Raw genomic sequence first — 18,070 nt, forward strand, 5'->3', positions numbered from 1 at the left:
ATAAAGGAGTCTTATACACTTCCATACACGTATTATTCCCTTTAGTAATCATAATCAACGGTTCACAATCCATCTAACGGACGTAGAGTCTCTAAGGACGTTAGGGAGCGTCACACCGGATCACTCCCATCACTCACCACTCGCGGCCCTATTTTCTGAAGGCAATAAAAGGCCAAGAGAAGAGTCGCCTCATCAGCCACACAACAAAGACATTCATTCTTCTTTCTTCGCTCAGCTCCCTACAAGAAAGGGCGAAGAATCTCTCCCTCCTCCTTGACCTTCTCTTCTCCATCGATTCCCTTTGGTAAGTTTAGGTTCCTCTCAGATCTATATAGCTCGTCATTTCTCCTCGTTGTTCATCTGATTTTATCGATCTGTTTCACAGTTTTTATCGTATATCAAACAAAGGTGAAATGATTTAGCTTCCAATGTTAAGATCTGATGGTTTCCGATTGATTTGAATCTAGATCCGTCGTTGTGTAGATCTGTATTTCGTTTCCTTCGATATGCTTGTGTAGATCTCGAAATGATTCGTCTCTGTTGCTTATATTCGTATGGATCTGTTGCGCGGACCTCGTAAACGATAATTTTCTGCTTATGGATATGATCTTGATCTTGTTTTTGGATTGATAGGTTGTTAGATCTCAATTAGAGCTCATACGTGAAAGTCTTATATGCATAAACCATTGTTTGTTATATCTGTTGCGCAGACCTCATTAACGAGATTTTTCTGCTTATGGATATGATCTTGATCTTGTTTTTGGATTGATAGGTTGTTAGATCTCATTTAGAACTTATAGGTGAATGACTTATGTGTATAATTATATTTGTAGCTTGCTTACGTTATAATCAATGTCTTATAGCTCACAGAGAGGTTGTTGACTTTTGCAGAGGTCAAAAATGGTTGAACAGACTCAGCAACGTTCGATTTTCCAGAAGGCTGCTTCTGGCCAGCTCATGCGTTCTGGCGTTTCTCAGGACATCCATGGCTACGCATCTGGTTTCCAGAGGCGCGCGACGTACGGAAACTACTCCAACGCTGCGTTTCAGTACCCTCTCGCGGCTACTTCCAGGATTGTGGCGACTACTACTGCTTCTCCTGTGTTCGTGCAAGCTCCAAGTGAGAAAGGATTCTCTAGCTTCGCTATTGATTTCTTGATGGGTGGTGTTTCCGCTGCTGTGTCTAAGACCGCCGCTGCTCCAATTGAGCGTGTGAAGCTTTTGATTCAGAACCAGGATGAGATGCTTAAGGCTGGTAGGTTATCTGAGCCTTACAAGGGTATTGGTGACTGTTTCGGCAGGACTATTAAGGATGAAGGGTTTGGTTCTTTGTGGAGAGGAAACACTGCTAACGTTATCCGTTACTTCCCCACTCAGGTTTGGTTAAATTTCACCTTTTTTTTTAATTACTGGATGATGTTTTGAGTTATTGATGTATTGTTTACTTTTCTAGGCATTGAACTTTGCATTCAAAGATTACTTCAAGAGGCTTTTCAACTTCAAGAAGGACAGGGATGGTTACTGGAAGTGGTTTGCTGGTAACTTGGGATCTGGAGGTGCTGCTGGTGCTTCTTCCCTTCTCTTTGTGTACTCTCTTGACTATGCACGTACCCGTCTCGCCAATGACTCCAAGGCAGCCAAGAAAGGAGGTGAAAGGCAGTTCAATGGTCTTGTTGATGTCTACAAGAAGACTCTCAAGTCTGATGGTATTGCTGGGCTTTACCGTGGATTCAACATCTCCTGTGTTGGTATCATTGTCTACCGTGGTCTCTACTTTGGTCTGTACGACTCTTTGAAGCCTCTCCTCCCTGCTGACCTCCAGGTTTGTTTATATTACAGATTTAGAAATCCGAATCCTGTCTTGCCTTGTTTGTGTCTGATGTTTATATCTGTCTTTCCGTTTTGGGAAATTTCAGGACAGTTTCTTCGCTTCCTTTGCCCTTGGATGGCTCATCACCAACGGTGCTGGTCTTGCATCTTACCCAATCGACACAGTCCGTAGAAGAATGATGATGACCTCCGGTGAAGCCGTGAAGTACAAGAGCTCCATGGATGCATTCCAACAGATCCTGAAGAAGGAAGGACCCAAGTCTCTGTTCAAGGGTGCTGGTGCCAACATCCTTCGTGCTATCGCAGGTGCTGGTGTGCTCTCTGGATACGACAAGCTCCAGTTACTTCTTCTTGGAAAGAAGTACGGATCTGGATCCGGTTAAGCATACTAATCCACCAAACAGTTAAAAAGCTTCGGCTTTATTTTTATTTTTCTCGATTTAATTTGCAGTTTTTTCAGACTTTTTTTAAAAAGGTCAAGATGTTGATGAAATCTTTTGCTATAAAAACTAGAGAGGAGGCAAGGGGAATTTTTCTTATTGAATAAATTTTGTATGGGGATGGAGTTTGACTCTCTCCTTGGAACCAATTTTCGATTGTGACTTTTGTTCTATTAAGTTTAACCGGTTTTTAATATTTTGAGGATATCTTTTAACATTATTATATCAAGTTGAAACATTCGGTTTCATATATTTGAAGGTTCTGTAGTTTACTGAACTAATCACGTCATTAGACATTGCAATCACTAGTCTCTGTCGCTTGGTTCATTACAATGGGAAAAGTATCGACTCTGCTTCTCTTTCTCTTGCCTTTCTGCTTCTTTCTTTTTACGTATAATCTCCTCAACCTTATTATCCACAATAGATCTGGTGTCATTAATTTAGATGCAAGTCCACTTCTAGATCCTCTGCCTCATAGAAAGGCCAAAACCTCTTCACCATTACTATTTCATGTTGCCGTAACAGCTTCAGATTCTCTTTACAATAAGTGGCAGTGTCGTATAATGTATTATTGGTACAAACAGAAGAAAGCTCTTCCCCGTTCAGACATGGGAGGCTTCACTCGCATTTTGCATTCTGGTACAACCGATAACTTGATGGATGAGATACCAACATTTGTCGTTGATCCTCTTTCCCCAGGTCTTGATCAGGTGAGACACTTTCTTTTCATCTCGAGTTTTTGGTGCTAATCTAATAGTTTAAATGTACTTAGGGGTATGTTGTCTTAAATAGACCGTGGGCATTCGTGCAATGGCTTGAAAGAGCTACCATAAAGGAAGAGTTAAGTCCTGTCTCCTTTCCTACAAGACAACCAAAACACTGTTTGCTAAAATCTCCTGCATATGTTGTTGGTGCAGCTATGTCCTTATGGCAGAGCCTGATCATATATTTGTTAACCCTCTTCCCAATTTGGCTGTTGGAGGATCACCAGCAGCTTTTCCGTTTTTCTATATCACACCTCAAAAGTTCAAGAACATAGTTAGAAAGTATTATCCAGTGGAGATGGGACCTGTGACAAATATTGATCCCATTGGCAGTTCTCCTGTTATCATAAGCAAGGTGAGATTTGATTCTCTGTGCTTTATGTATTAAACTTTATGCTGATATGCATTTACTTTCTTATGCAGAAATCACTTGAGAAGATTACTCCTACATGGATGAATATCTCCCTGACAATGAAACATGATCCAGACACTGATAAGGCATTTGGATGGGTTCTAGAAATGTTAGCACTGGAAACAAACATCTGTATTCATATATCTTAGTTCCATGACTTTTCATTGTTTTTGCTGACACAGTCTCTTTTATGTTTTGATAAGGTACGGTTACGCAATTGCATCTGCTCTGCATGGGGTGCGGCACATGCTAAGGAGGGATCTCATGCTTCAGGTAGGAATCAACCATCTGCTGAGTAACGTTAATGATATTCTTTTCAATGTCTTTGTTCTGTGTTACTAAGGGATCTCATCTTATCTTTTAGCCTCCATGGGATTTGTCTACCAAGGCGATGTTTATTATCCACTACACTTATGCATGCGATTACAACATGAAGGTGATTTTTCCTTCATTTTATTCTTTGCAGATTATACATCTTGGCTATCACTACTTGTGCAATCTTGTGGTCATTCGTTGTTGCTTAGTATGTTTAACTTTTTGTAGTACAAGTTCTTGAAACTACTAAGTTTTGTTTTAAACCTTGTACATGGTCCTTAACGTAGGATTTTTAAATACAGGGTGAGCTGACATATGGCAAAATAGGAGAGTGGCGATTTGATAAGAGATTATATCTGAGAGGTCCCCCTCCGAGGAACATCTCTATGCCGCCTCCCGGTGTTCCAGAGAGTGTGGTATGTTATATACTTACCACTTAATGTAATCCTATTATAAAACAAAAATACTGATCTAAGGTCCATCCATAGCTCATAAGGGAACTTACTCGCATCCTATCCATTGAGACTATATAGACCAATAACAAGTCTGATTGGGTTAGTTTCCAATATCTATAGGAGTTACAGTGTTTCAGGGATGCCACTTGTGGTCAATCATTGGCAAGAAGTGTGTTAGTTAGAAGCCAAACTGTATATAACTTGCCTAAAAACTATTTTGTGTTTGTGGTGGTGGTGATGCAGGTGACTCTTGTGAAGATGTTGAACGAAGCTACATCAAATATCCCTAACTGGGACACTCTCTAACTCACATCCACTAGACACAAACCATAGCAAGGACTACTAATTCATACATCATATTTTGCCAAATGAACAGTTTACTTTCTTTTTTTTTACTTTCAGTTTAACAATGACTATGGTGTGAGATAATGTTCAAGAAGTGGTTAGGTGATAGTAAAATGATATTAGCATAGATGGTGAAGATTACTGATGAGTATTGAGTAATGTGATGAAGCGGCGGTACTATACTCAATAACCGGACCAGATAAAAAATACTCCACAACCAGCCCAGACCAAAAAATTACTTCATAACCAGACCAGACCAAACAAATACTTTATAACCAGAGCAGACCAAAGAAACCAGACGGTGATGGTCCTGTCTAAAAGACAAACGGTTCCAACTAGACGGAGTTAATAGTTCCGTCAACCAAACCTATTTATCCATGAATTAATAAATTAAAATATATTAAAAAAGGAAGACAGAGAGACTGTTTGAAGTGATCTATCTCCTTCCTCAACCTCAGACACAGTTCTCCTCTATCTTCTCAGAGCAAAAATGGAGGTCGCTCTTCTCTCATTCTCCTCTTCCATCTCTCCTCTCTCCCACAACCGAGCCTTAACCCTATCTCCCAAACTCTCCAAACCCTCAAACCACCCTCGCCTCCCAGTCATCAGATCCGCCGTGTCACGCTCCAAGAAGGAAGAAACCGTCGAGACAGTCAAGTCCCATCTCGAGAACTGCCACCTCCTCGCCGCCATCAACTACAAAGGCCTCACCGTCAAGCAGTTCCAAGACCTCCGCAGAACTCTCCCAGAAACAACAAAGCTCGTCGTCGCCAAGAACACACTCGTCTTCAAAGCCATCGAAGGCACCAAATGGGAAGCTCTCAAGCCTTGTATGAAAGGCATGAACGCTTGGCTCTTCGTTCAGACCGATGAGATCCCTTCCGCCATCAAACCGTACCGGAGCTTCCAGAAGGAACGCAAGCTCGAAGACAATGACTTCGCCGGTGCTGTCTTCGAAGGTAAGTTCTACGCTCCAGACAACTTCAAGGCCCTTGAGACGATGCCTACACGAGCTGAGGTTTACGCTAAGATGCTAGGAGCTCTCCAGAGTCCGGCGATTAATCTCGTCTCTACTTTACAAGCACCGGCGATCGAGGTTATCATGGTGCTTAAGGCTTATGTCAAGAAGCTTGAAGATGAGAGTAACAATGCATAATTAGTTAAAAGCAATTCACTTTCTTGTTTATGACTAAAGCAGCAAGCAATTGTTTATTACAGTTTTATTATTGAAATGTTTTTTTTTAAAAGATGGGTCTTTGTTTAGATGTACTTAGAGAGGATAGACTCAACTACTCCCTGAGCTATGGGGTGGTAAGTCTCTCGTGCTTCTGCAAACACCTGTTTCGCCAGCTGCTTCTCTTCTGTTCCACCTGATTGTGCAAGAGCGTTGAAGAGTGGACGCAGGTACTTCATCCTTCCCACGGTTTTTAGAGTTTTCTCCACTTCTCCATGGTACTCTCTGCACTTGGACGAGATTGCAACTTGTAGAAACGACACCTTCACTTCGTAGTCCTTTGATTCTGCTAATCTGTAGCGCTTGTCCAACGCTATGACCTGATTCACCAATAAGCAAACAAACATTCAATCTCCCAACACCTCCACAAATTGTTTCCCCTCTACTTGTGCACTGATCCAAGACTAACTATTGAGCTAAACAAACAGCTTCCCATTATCTTAGAGAGTACCTGAGAAGGTTCACATGATTTGGGAAGATTCTCCAAGTAGAGCTCCCATTCCTGACCTTTCCACTCAGCAACCTCATCCTCACTTGGCATCTTTCCTTGCTTAAACTCTTCTGCCAACGATATGATCTTTGTGTAAATGGTTGAGACTGGTTCATATGCATCTTCCGGTATACCAACGCCTTCAGTCCACAGCTCTAGGTTGATCTCTTTCTCTATCCCAGGGATGTTTGCTTTCAGGAAATCAAGAAACGTATCTGTATCAATCGACTTGAACTTGAACGTAGCAATATACTTCTTGAGGAACTCGTCAAAAGCAGTCCTCCCAACCTGAAAAGTTATCTTTATTAGTAACATTACACAAGAGAAGAAGCACCTTTAAGTGGATCAAGTTGGGGGACTCAAAACTAACCTGACGTTCAATTCTCAACACAAACTGGAACCCTTTTTCATAGGGAACTTGAGAGTAAACATCATCTGGATCAACTCCTTGTTGATTATTCTTGAGCTTAGTGCACTCCAAATTGTCTTTAAAACGTTCCATCTCATCTTTTAGACCTCTCCAGCCAATCCCCATGTTCAAAGTAGCTATATCCGCTCCTTGAACAACCTCCACAATCCTCCTCTCTGCGTAAGTTGTAAACCCCTATCGCCATAAACACATGAAAAAATAAACTCTTTCCCATCAACAAAGTCATGAACTTTAAGGTAGAGTAGCTTATGCAGTCAATCAAAAACACATAAAGTTAACTTTTTACCCATCAACAAAGCAAACACTAATCATACTCTTAATCCATATCCCCTGAACCAAACTCTTAATCGTTCTTATTCCTGTTTGCAACTAAAAGAAGCAAAAGCAACGAACAGTCCAAAGCTATAAAAACATATATAAAGTTAGCTTCTTTCCCATCAACAAGGCAAACACTAATCATACTCTTAATCCATATCCCCCTGAACCAAACTCTTAATCGTTTGTATCCCTGCTTGTAGCTAAAGGAAGCAAAAACACCAGAACAATCCAACGCTAACTAACTAACACATCTATTCATCTTCAAGAGCTGTGATCATAAACATACCTCTATTGACATAAACATATAAATTTTGCTTCTTTCTCATTAACAAGGCAAACACTAATCATACTCTTAACCCACATCCCCTGAACCATACTCTTAACCGCTAACTAACTAACTAACTAACACATCTACTCATCTTCAATAACACACCTCATTCAACCAGAAATGCTCGTTGTTAACGTTAGTAATCAAGTTCCCAGTCCAGCTATGCGCAAGCTCATGAGCCACAACCTGACCCCCAGAGGCATCCCCTTTGATCACAGTAGGCGTCAAGAAAACCATCCTCGGATTCTCCATCCCTCCATAAGGAAAACTCGGAGGCAACACAAGCAAATCAAACCTCTCCCAATCATACTCCCCAAAAAGCTTCTCCCCTTGCCTAATCATCTCCTCAGTCCCAGCAAACTCCACCTCAGCCGCGTCAAGAACCTCCACGTCAGCAGACTCCGCGTACACCCTCGTCCTGGGCCCCACTTCTCGAAACCCCAACTCCCCAACCGCAAACGCGAACAGATACGGAGGAATCGGCTGCTCCATAACAAACTCTTCCACGACTCTATCCTCCGCGCACCAGCATAAAGAGGAGTCGAGATGGGTTGCTTCCTCGGGGAGAGGGAGCCTCCGACGCACGTGACGAGCAGACATAACGGCGGAGAGAGAGGCGGGAATGTTCATAACGACGTCGTAGCGGATACGACGAGCGGGGGTGTCTTGGCAGGGGAAGATGGATCTGGCGTGGATGGCTTGGCACTGTGTGTAGACGTACGGGTGGGTTTTGGAGAAGGTCTGAGGCGGGGAGAGCCATTGGAGAGCGGAGGCGGCGGGGGAGGTTGAGTAGATGAGCAAGATTTGGGATTGGCCGGAGAGGACGACGGAGATCTCGGTGCCGCGGATTGGATCGGGGGTTGGGGAGAGGGAGTGAGGGAGAGGGTGGAGGGTTTGGGGGTCGAGGATGGAGGAGAGGGAGAGGGAGCGGGAGTCGAGGGAGAGGGTGCCGGAGAAGGGGGAGGAGAGGGTGAGGAGAGCGGAGGCGTGGATGGTGGAGGTGGGGAAGGAGAGGTAGAGGGAGAGGGACACGTGGGTTGTTAGAGGGTGGGTGGAGTCGGTGAAGGAGTGTGGGTCTATGGGTGCCATTGGAGGAGACGACAAGTTTCGATTTTTTTTTGACGGTGAGGGTTCCGATCAGAGACGGAGTGATGAAGGAGAGAGAGTATAAAGCGGGAGAAAATAGTACTCCCTCCGTTTTTTATTATAAGTCGTTTTAGAGAAACTTTTTTGTTCCAAATTATATGTCGTTTTCAATTTTCTATGTAAAATTTATTAATAATTAATGTTATATGACCAATGGTAATATATCTTATATTTTTTTATTGGTTGAATTGTGGTTAGGTAAATAATTAATGATGTTTTTGTTTAGAAAATATAAGAAATTAATGGTTTTCTTAATCTACGTGTATAGCTATAAAACGACTTATATTAAAAAACGGAGGGAGTATTAAACAAATAATTTAATTAGAGGAATCATTTGTTTGGTAATGGAGAATATCATTTAATTACAATTAGGAATAATATTTTTGCTGACTTTCTGTTCCATGGAAATACAGAAGTGAAGAAGAAGCATTCTCCAAGTTATGGTTGTTGTGAATCAAAACGAGAAGACACTAAAGATTAGTTACAGAGTTGGAGTATATGTTTGATGATCACTGCAGGCAGCAATCAGGAGCACACAACATAAACATAGCCACGCAATAGTTGAAAGACAAAAGAAAGTTGAAAGCATCCTTTGGTGAACACATGTTTATATACCTAGGGCTGGTCGTTTTATCTGTTAAATCTGATTGTCTTGGAAGCAAAGCAAATACAAAAAATTAATATCCGTTAAAAACGAAGTAAATTATAAATACTAAAAAAAAATTCTGTGGAGAAAAGGCAGGCCATGGATTGGTGATCCTGTTGATGTAGTTCTTGATGAACCTTTAGGCTGAATCACCAAGTGTACGATTATGTTTTGAAGATTGATCATTAGCTCTTGTCCCAACACAGGTGATCTATCACTCACTTTGTCATCTCATGATGATTTATGAATACTTTTGCTAGTAAACTATAGAGATGTAGGAGATATTTAGGGTTGTATAATCTGTTATGTTTAGCCACCAATTTCAAGTGACATCTCCTTTTGTTTCTGTCATGATATTTCATTTCCAGGCAGTATTTGCGCACTGGAAAATTGTTGTTTGGGATTTGATCTCAAATGGTTTTGTTGTCGGAACAAAACATATCCAATGACTATAAATATGCTATAACTATAAATTGTTATAAAACATATGTAATGGCTTTATAAATGACTTCATAAATTGTTACAAACAAAAAAATTTCAGTTTTTCAAAATCTTGTGGCAGCTTCAAAAGTGTATGAAAGCTTCCAAAAGGTTTTTAAATTCTTTACTAGTCTTTCCAAAATATGAGAACTTTCAGAAGTTTCCAGCATTTTCAACAATGTTTTCTACTCAGCACTACAAACACATGACGAGCCTAGCAAGTGAGTGCTTTCAGTTTATTCAGAGTAGGCATACAACAAGCAGTTACCATACAGATTAGCAAAGGAGCTTGGGAGTTAACGACCAAAGAAGGTAAAGAGAAAAACATAAAAGTGTATGTGAGCACGCGTGTGATGGTCATATTATTCTGAGTTTCTGGACTATTACTACTACTGTACTATTGAAGTTCTTTCTCAAGTTCATCGAACTCCCATCCATCAACCTCATCTGCAGAGTAATCACGACCCACCTTCCCAAATTCAGATTCTAGCTCGGCTAGTTCAGATTCAGGGTTCAATTCCTGACTGGAACCAGTAGCAGTAGTAGTCGGTGATGCCTCGGTAGGATTTCTCACCTCTGGCTTTTGGGTCAGAGACTTAACTGGAGCATCCATGCTACTACTGCTGGGCATAAGAGATTTGGGTGATGCAGCAGCACTGCTTTTAGGTGATGGAGTTTCTATCTCTAATATTGGCCTTGCAATGGATTCAAACTCCTGCCTCATTTTCTCCATGTCATCAAAGAGCTCTTTCACACGCCGGTCTTCCTTCCTGGTATAATTATACGAGTTCAGAAACTTGGCGATAATAAAATTCTACCGATCAATAAAGAGTCAAGAGAGTAATGTTTACTACTCACTTTTCCAGTTTGCTTTGGAGGACTTGGAAATGCTCTTTCATGTTATCCACAATGCTGAAAGTGGTAATGATCTGATTTTATACAAAACCAGATTAGTCACTAGGAAGAGCAATGAAAAAAATCAATAGTGCAAATCTTACCTTAGTCTCATAGTCTAGATACTCCTGCTCTAGACTCTTCCTTGGGCTTGAAACCTGATTCTCCCCCTCATCTGCATTTGGTGGCATCTCTGACCTGTCACCACCATATGCAAAAACTGTATGTATTAAGCCAGAAACGAAGCAATCTAATTCAACAAGAGGCATTTACCCAGGACCAAGATTCTTCAGGTTTTCCACATAATTCTCTATACGGCTTATCAAAGGTGCCACCTCCTTCTGTTACAATATAAAGTTCTGTGTTAGCTCTGTCATTTACCAACTACTAGTTAAAATTTCCATAAACACAAAGAGCTTACCTTGTACGTAGAGAGTATATTAAAAGCCACATCGGAAAAGTAATCCTCATGCTTCTCCAACTCATCCCTACGACATGCATCCACTATTATTATCCCTTGTGGTTAAGCAGCAGAGAAAAAAATATATTGCGAGAAAGAGCTGAGAGTTTGATAGAAATACAAAGTCTGCTTATCCTTCTTTTCGGTATAAGAGCATTGATGAAGCCATGTATCCTCGAGGAAACTAATCCAGGTCTTGATAACTTCTGACTCTTTCTTACAAGCTACAATTGATTTGGACAGGTCATCCTCCTGCATGCAGAATCAAATTATTTCATGCGGAAATTATTTGACCACGAGAGCTACTCATCTTAGAGGAAAATGCCAACCTTTGTTTTCAGGTGAGCGATTATCTGATCGTTGGCTTCACCAAATTGATCCCTCTCTTCTGTCGCATCACGGAACCGAGCTTGAGCAGCAGCTAATGATATATTGACCTATATGGAAAGAATATTCATTTTCATACCTTCCATACCACAATAAACATATGCTCAAATCAAATAGAAGTGCTTTACATACCCTCTTCAGTTCAGCTTCCAACTCATCTCTTTGTTTCACAAGCTGTGCAATTTCCTCAGCCAATTCCTGTACATAATAAATAATAAGAAAGAATCTCAATACTTACAGCTGATGAACATACAGAAGAATGCTGTTTTATCTTGAATTGAATAACCAAAAGAACAAATAAAAGAGGGGGAGACAGAACCTTTTCCTTTTCACCAGTTTCATTTGCTTTCACCACACGAGCTTTAAGCGCCTCTTCTTTCTGAAGCCTGCGAAGAGACAATTGGTATCTATTAATGGCGTTTTCCTTCAAGGCAAGCTTTGATGAAAATCAAAATTAATTAAACAACAGCAAGTAAGTCTTAACTGCAGATATGAAGATAAGCTTTTACCTGTTCTCTGATATTCGTTTCTCGGCTTTGGTAGTTGAATTTGCTAAAGATTCCAATAACACCTTCAGCTTGTCGACCTTGTTCAAAGACAAATTATTCATTATCTTCCATGCTTATCATTCTCTCTAACATCTAGACTAGAAGTCATGAGTGGGGCAAGATGATAATTAACAATACTAATCAACTTGTATAGAGATAATGATTTGAGGATAATAAAGCCCACAAACTTACTTTCTGAGCATGTATATCTGGTGAATCACCGTTGCTTAGTTGTCTCTTTCTAATTAGAAGCCCTTCTATTCTGGAGCAAAGACGAATCTTTGCAAGTGTTTGTTTAAGAGCCTGCAAAACAAGAAGTCTTATCACATGGAGCTACCTAAATGATCTTAGGGGGAGAAAATTGTACACTCACCTCTATTGTTAAAGGAGCCTCTTTAACTTCCTTGTCTTCACTCTCCTGTGGAGTCTCAAAAACTTTCGTCTTTTCGAGTTTTTCTCTAAGATCGGAAGCTTCAGCATCAATCCTGAAAAGAAGTATTCAATCAACAGTGATGAACGATGAGTAAGGCTCTAAACGAGAGCAAGAAGAACATTAACATCTTCATTTATCACCTCAGTATTTCAGCACTAATCTTCAACCCAGTGATAGCATTTTGGGCGAACTGAAGCAATTCGTCCTGCTTGACCTGAACATTGAAGAGTAAACAAGTTAGGAGGAGATCCAAACGCCCATACATTAAGCATAAAAGCTGAATTTTATTGCTCAAGCGCGTACCAAAACTTCATCCTTGTAACTTGAAAAGACTGTAGAAAGATCCTGCATACTGCTGACAATGGCATCATGAACTTCCTTTCCTCCATTTAGACAAATCCTGAAAACAATGTTATGAACGAAGTGTGTCAATTTTCCAAAGAAAAAAAAAAGAGGAAGTTTAGACTTTCTTTTAAAGCGAAATTTTCGGAAAGCAATTTGGTGGTTCAACTCACCCAAACATCTCCCGGAGTAGAGAAACTTCTTCATCATGTGGTGGTTCAATAATCTGTAATAGAACAGTCAAACATAGAGTTAACACTCATAGACAGTACCATTTTTTTCACATAGCCCAAAAAATATAGGAACAATACAATATTCAAAAGATTATGAGAAACAAGACAAAATACAAGCTCTCACAACATAATAAGAGTCTACTTAATCTGGTTTGTTCTTCAATTTATTTTAAGCCAAGAAATATATTGTCTTCACTCTTTAACACTGAGAAATCAAATCAACAATAATGCATCTCCAGCCTTGCATGTGGATCCAAACTCTTGGAAACTTTAGAGAATGGGGATCGTTTGTTATCATCACTTATATCAGGTAGCCACCAAAAGTAAGTTTGGGTAGCGAAAGAAATACCATGGACAGGACGATGCCCTCCAGAGCTTGACTTTGCAGGAAAACATCGCGGAAGTTTAGTGGCTCACCTCCTATATCTGGATCGTAATACAAAACCTACACATGGAAAGGGATCTTCTGTTAAAAAGGGTCATCAATGGTAGTGGTAAGAAAGTCACTTATAATCAAACCCTTGAACCAAAAAAATTACTTTGAATCACTAAGGATAACAATCAAATATACTTAAGTAATATTCATTATATACTAAAATGCAGGATGAAACCAAAAAAAAAAAAGGGAACAAAAACAATACCCATTCACGCCTCTTTGCTTCATCAGAATCAAGTCGTTCCTCAGAACTCATATCTTTATCCTTGACAGAGGTTCCACTAGCTCTATCGATCTCCTTAAGCACAGTTAGCCATCTGGTGATGAGCAATGCCCTTTCATGGCCTCTGCATGAGACTGCAGCTTCTTCCAGTCTCTGAATCGTCTGATTCACACTCTTGTAGGCCCCAACACCCTGCAAATGAAAGGTAGAACATTTATAGAGCACAGTGTTCAAATGAGTGCACTATCACAGCAAAATCAAAACTTGAATCTAGAAAAAGAGTAGACCTTTTGCAAAAGGAAATGAATTTAAAAGAAAAAAAAAGAAAGTGGAGAAATTTTACAATGCGGTCTTGGAACAATTTGGCTCCTTCAGCAACGGCTTGACCAGCCTGCTGGACAACGGAGTCGGCATAGTTCTTGACCTCCACCGCCTTACTCACAGCCGTTCGCAGCCACGACATGTTCTCTCGTCGATCTTTACTGGTTTACTACGGAAAGCAATCTTCTTCTGGAGGAAGCTCGGACACAGTCGATGTTTTTACTCGGTGGCGATTGCTTGTATTTTGCAAACCCACGACTATAAACTATTCATTCTTTTTCTTAGAGGTGACCATTTCGGTTTAAATCGGTTTAGTTTGTCTAGGTCAATCAAACTTTAATTGATTCTTTGGTTTGGTTTGGTTTGTATCTAATTTAGTTTGGTTTGAATTTGATTTAGTTTGTGTTGGAATCGATTTGATTTGATTTTGTTTGTGTTTGTTCAGTTCAATTAAATTAGTTTTTAAAAATTTATAATTTAGTTATGAAATATAATTTGTAAAACATAAAACCAATTTCATTTGACACTAAATTATTAATCTTTTTACATTTAAATATAAAGTCAACCATAATGATAAATTTTTTAAAAAATATATCTAATAATTTTGTATTATCTTCGAACTTACTATAAATATCATAAATAGTAGTTTTTAGTTTTGATGATAGTGTATAAAAGTCATATTTTTATTTTATTGTTAGATATTTTTCTTCTATTTACTTAATGTATAAAATTATATTTAATTATTTAGATTTCATAATTTTATATTTTAATATTATTAGTTAGTTAATCTAATAAAATAAACAATTTGATTTTTTAGGTTCGGTTTGGTTTTGTTTATAACAAAATCATCTGAATTATTAAAATCTTTTAGCCAAATGGTTGAGAGATATATTTTGGTTTAGTTTGGATTCGGCTGGTATGGTTTGGTTCAGGCCCAACTACTTTTGCTCTGAGACTTGGGTCGAATCTCGGATACCCAAATATTAAACAGAGACTTGGGTCGGATCTCGGATAGTAAATCGACCCTAATTTGCACTGCAGCAGCAGCAACTCCATTGAGCAAGATAAAGGCCAAATCAGATTAAAAGGCCCCACCTTTACACACCCAATCACTCCCCTCAGATTCTCCATAGCGATCAGATTAGATTCAACCCACGACGGCGAGGGAAAACGAAAAGCTTAATAGAGGCGACAGCTGTATATATATAGAGAGAGATAACACAGCACAGCAGTAATTAGGGTTTTGATTTAGGCGAGAAACCATGTCAGGTCTCCACAGATCATCAAGCTCATCGAAGAACATCGGAAAGTCCCTCCCTTCCAAGGAGCTTCTCGACGATCTTTGCAGGTATCGAAAAAATGTTTCCTTTAGTAGAGAAAGTGAACTCTGATTGGATTTGATTGGATTGGATTCTCTCTCTCTTTTCCAGTCGATTCGTTTTGAACGTTCCTGAAGAAGACCAACAGTCCTTCGAGAGGATTCTCTTTCTGGTGGAGTACGCTTATTGGTACTACGAAGATAACGCTGTGGAGAATGACCCGACGTTAAAGTCTCTGTCTTTGAAGGAGTTTACTTCACTCTGTATCCTTTTCTCTAAGTGTTTGACCTTTAGCATTGTTTTGTGTGGAGATCTGTTTTCCTTGACGTGCTGCCACTAGTGTTCAACAGCTGTGATGTTTTGAGACCTTACGTGTCTAACGTTGATGATATCTTCAAAGACTTTACCTCTTACAAGTGTAGAGTTCCGGTTACTGGAGCTATTATTCTTGATGAAACATATGAACGGGTTAGTTTCTTGTGATGTTTTCTTGTTGGCGTTAAGTTTTACTTGTTTGTTTGTGCTTACGGTTTTTCTCTTTTGTGGGAGTTTTTAGTGTTTGTTGGTGAAGGGGTGGAAAGGGTCTAGCTGGAGCTTTCCCCGTGGGAAGAAGAGTAAGGATGAAGAAGACTATGCGTGTGCTATTCGTGAGGTTTGTGTTGACTATGTTGCTTTCCTGCTGCCTCTTACGTTGTTCATTTGTTTCGTTTCTTTGTAACAAACTTGATAGCTCCAGCACCCACTCGTTTATCATTACTGCATATTGTAAATTAATTCTATGTAATTAGAATTAGATCGTCTGTTGGGTAAGATCGAATTCTGTAGTCATTGTATCTTATGAGTTGGGCTGTATCATACTAACCTCTTGTAGTTGGTGTACTTCATTGGCTGTTGACATTTGCAGATGTGTCAACAGTATGTGCGCATGGTTTTGTACTTTTGTTTAATGTATAGATGATGGAGGTGAAAGAATAGAAGAGAGAATATCTCTCGTATCTTCCGTATTGGTTCAGGATATCTCATTTTCATACTAACATAACCGTTTGATCATGGCAAATGCTGTTTAGAAAGTGATCTTCGTATTTGAGAATATAGTTGAGCAAGGAAATGTTCATCTTAGATCATCATTATTCAGGATCTTTTGCAAATGAGAATAGTTGCTGCTGTCAACGGTCAACTATAGAGGCTATCTAATTCTTTTTACAACTTTTTCGTATAGAAATGGTCAAAGCGCAAAAGGTTTACTTGTAGCTCTCCCTACTGCTATTCTACTTGCTGGAGTTTAGGTGTAATTGTCCTGCTGATTGTTTGTATAAACTTGGATTATGGGTTATTGATGAAAAAGCTTAACGTGTTGTGACATTTGGCTTGGCTATGCTATTTAACTGTTTTTCTGTGCTAAACACAGGTTTTAGAGGAAACTGGATTTGATGTCTCAAAGCTACTCAAGAAAGAAGAATATATTGAGTTTACATTCAGACAGCAAAGAGTGAGACTTTACATTGTTGCTGGGGTGACAGATGATACAGCTTTTGCACCACAAACAAAGAAGGAAATCAGTGTATGTATTTAACAACCAACCTTGTGGGTGTGGTCTTATCTGCGTATCTATGATGGGTGAGTCTCTTACGCGCAGCTGTTATGGAATACTTGTAGGAAATTGCGTGGCATCGGCTCGATCATCTTCAGCCAGCAAGTAATGAGGTGATAACTCATGGAGTTGCTGGTCTCAAGTTGTATATGGTGGCACCTTTTCTTGGGTGAGTAGTGCCTTTTTATTTTGTCCACATAGATTCTTGGGTGATTTCTAGTATTGGTGCGTGGCATTAGAGATTACAAACATATGCAGGTCGTTGAAGTCTTGGATATCGAAGCATCCTGCTCCTGTAAAACGGAGATCTGATAAGCCCCTTAGAGGTTTGACATAGTCCTTTTTGCACCAACCATGCATAAAAGAGAGTTTTTTGTATGGCAGAGATCTGACATCATAGGCTTTGTACAGCACTCAGCGTGTGGAATGCAAGGACTAGTAGTACTGGAGGAAACGGAACAACAACGACGACGACAACGGAAAGCTACAATAAGAAGCAGCCCCAACTAATAGAGCGTCCTAAGGATACAGAACCTGGAAACAGTCTCAGAAGCTTCAAGTTCAACACGTCAGCAATCTTGGAATCAGGATTTTCAGCTTGACTAGTCTCTCGGACATATAAGGGTGGTCGGTATTGGGAGCTATGATGCGGTTGGATATGTTCATATGCTTGTACTTTTTCTTTTTCTTCGGTATCTTCTTTATGCCTGTCGTTTCTTTTGGAAAGAAAGGGTTGTTGTACATGATGATGGTCCGTGGGTAAGTGGTGAATCCTTTGGATGATGGCTTTAGATGACAATGGTTGCGACCAGCTACAATTAAAGGACTTCTTTATCCAATGTAGAGAATTATTATGATTTAACGCTGATTTATTATGATTTTACAATTATGATATAGGAAATATTACATAGACGATTCGACAACCGACAATACTACCAATAAACCGCTCTCTCCGGGATTTGAAACCTGGATTTCCTGTAATCTGCAATAAATTGCATAGTCTGGAATTTGAACCCCAGACCTGGGTGTAGAAGCTTTTAAAACTTAACTAATAGGCTACGGTGCTTCTACAAATCCAAATAGTTTTAAATCATGTTAATCAGACTTACGTATCCTAATGATATTGTAAAATATATGTTTTTGAAAGTGTTCCATCTTTCCACATTGTAAGTTAAAGATCTTAACTTAAGGTTGTTACAGATCTTAGTAAATGGAATTGCTTGTGGGTCACGGTCGCTTGGGGCTTCTTC

At 39.7% G+C, this 18,070-nt stretch overlaps 6 protein-coding genes across 6 annotated transcripts; 4 read left to right on the forward strand and 2 right to left on the reverse strand.

Annotated features, from left to right (window-relative positions):
• The first annotated feature begins 64 nt into the window (after positions 1–64).
• Positions 65–2,466, forward strand: LOC103850875 (ADP,ATP carrier protein 2, mitochondrial-like). The gene is made up of 4 exons (XM_018656693.2): positions 65–304; positions 892–1,377; positions 1,454–1,822; positions 1,917–2,466. Exons 2-4 carry the CDS (start codon positions 901–903, stop codon positions 2,211–2,213), a joined length of 1,143 nt encoding a protein of 380 aa, XP_018512209.2. The 5' UTR covers positions 65–304; positions 892–900; the 3' UTR covers positions 2,214–2,466.
• A 136-nt stretch (positions 2,467–2,602) lies between these two features.
• LOC103850878 (hydroxyproline O-arabinosyltransferase 3-like) lies at positions 2,603–4,702 on the forward strand. Its single transcript, XM_009127672.3, has 8 exons — positions 2,603–2,980; positions 3,043–3,110; positions 3,188–3,389; positions 3,458–3,555; positions 3,650–3,719; positions 3,811–3,882; positions 4,064–4,177; positions 4,460–4,702. Exons 1-8 carry the CDS (start codon positions 2,603–2,605, stop codon positions 4,520–4,522), a joined length of 1,065 nt encoding a protein of 354 aa, XP_009125920.1. The 3' UTR covers positions 4,523–4,702.
• Positions 4,703–4,951: 249 nt separating this feature from the next.
• LOC103850877 (50S ribosomal protein L10, chloroplastic) lies at positions 4,952–5,808 on the forward strand. The gene has a single exon (XM_009127671.3). The coding sequence runs from the start codon at positions 5,052–5,054 to the stop codon at positions 5,715–5,717; it is 666 nt and encodes a 221-aa protein (XP_009125919.1). The 5' UTR covers positions 4,952–5,051; the 3' UTR covers positions 5,718–5,808.
• On the reverse strand, positions 5,718–8,558 carry LOC103850876 (leucine aminopeptidase). Its single transcript, XM_009127670.3, has 4 exons — positions 7,467–8,558; positions 6,656–6,889; positions 6,247–6,573; positions 5,718–6,115 (listed from the first exon to the last, which is right to left on the reverse strand). The coding sequence occupies exons 1-4, from the start codon at positions 8,448–8,450 to the stop codon at positions 5,822–5,824; spliced, it is 1,839 nt and encodes a 612-aa protein (XP_009125918.1). The 5' UTR covers positions 8,451–8,558; the 3' UTR covers positions 5,718–5,821.
• A 1,185-nt stretch (positions 8,559–9,743) lies between these two features.
• Positions 9,744–14,188, reverse strand: LOC103850879 (myosin-11). Its single transcript, XM_009127673.3, has 18 exons — positions 13,933–14,188; positions 13,572–13,781; positions 13,280–13,375; positions 12,871–12,923; positions 12,659–12,755; positions 12,496–12,569; positions 12,296–12,407; positions 12,115–12,225; positions 11,884–11,960; positions 11,694–11,760; positions 11,507–11,572; positions 11,317–11,424; positions 11,109–11,239; positions 10,949–11,015; positions 10,801–10,868; positions 10,632–10,725; positions 10,492–10,562; positions 9,744–10,403 (listed from the first exon to the last, which is right to left on the reverse strand). The coding sequence occupies exons 1-18, from the start codon at positions 14,050–14,052 to the stop codon at positions 10,031–10,033; spliced, it is 1,995 nt and encodes a 664-aa protein (XP_009125921.1). The 5' UTR covers positions 14,053–14,188; the 3' UTR covers positions 9,744–10,030.
• A 763-nt stretch (positions 14,189–14,951) lies between these two features.
• On the forward strand, positions 14,952–17,706 carry LOC103850880 (mRNA-decapping enzyme subunit 2). Its single transcript, XM_009127675.3, has 8 exons — positions 14,952–15,258; positions 15,341–15,492; positions 15,570–15,697; positions 15,786–15,881; positions 16,638–16,790; positions 16,886–16,989; positions 17,079–17,146; positions 17,232–17,706. Exons 1-8 carry the CDS (start codon positions 15,173–15,175, stop codon positions 17,420–17,422), a joined length of 978 nt encoding a protein of 325 aa, XP_009125923.1. The 5' UTR covers positions 14,952–15,172; the 3' UTR covers positions 17,423–17,706.
• The last annotated feature ends 364 nt before the right edge of the window (positions 17,707–18,070 follow it).

This window comes from Brassica rapa, chromosome A02 (genome assembly GCF_000309985.2).
Source record: "Brassica rapa cultivar Chiifu-401-42 chromosome A02, CAAS_Brap_v3.01, whole genome shotgun sequence".
Lineage (NCBI taxonomy): Eukaryota > Viridiplantae > Streptophyta > Magnoliopsida > Brassicales > Brassicaceae > Brassica > Brassica rapa.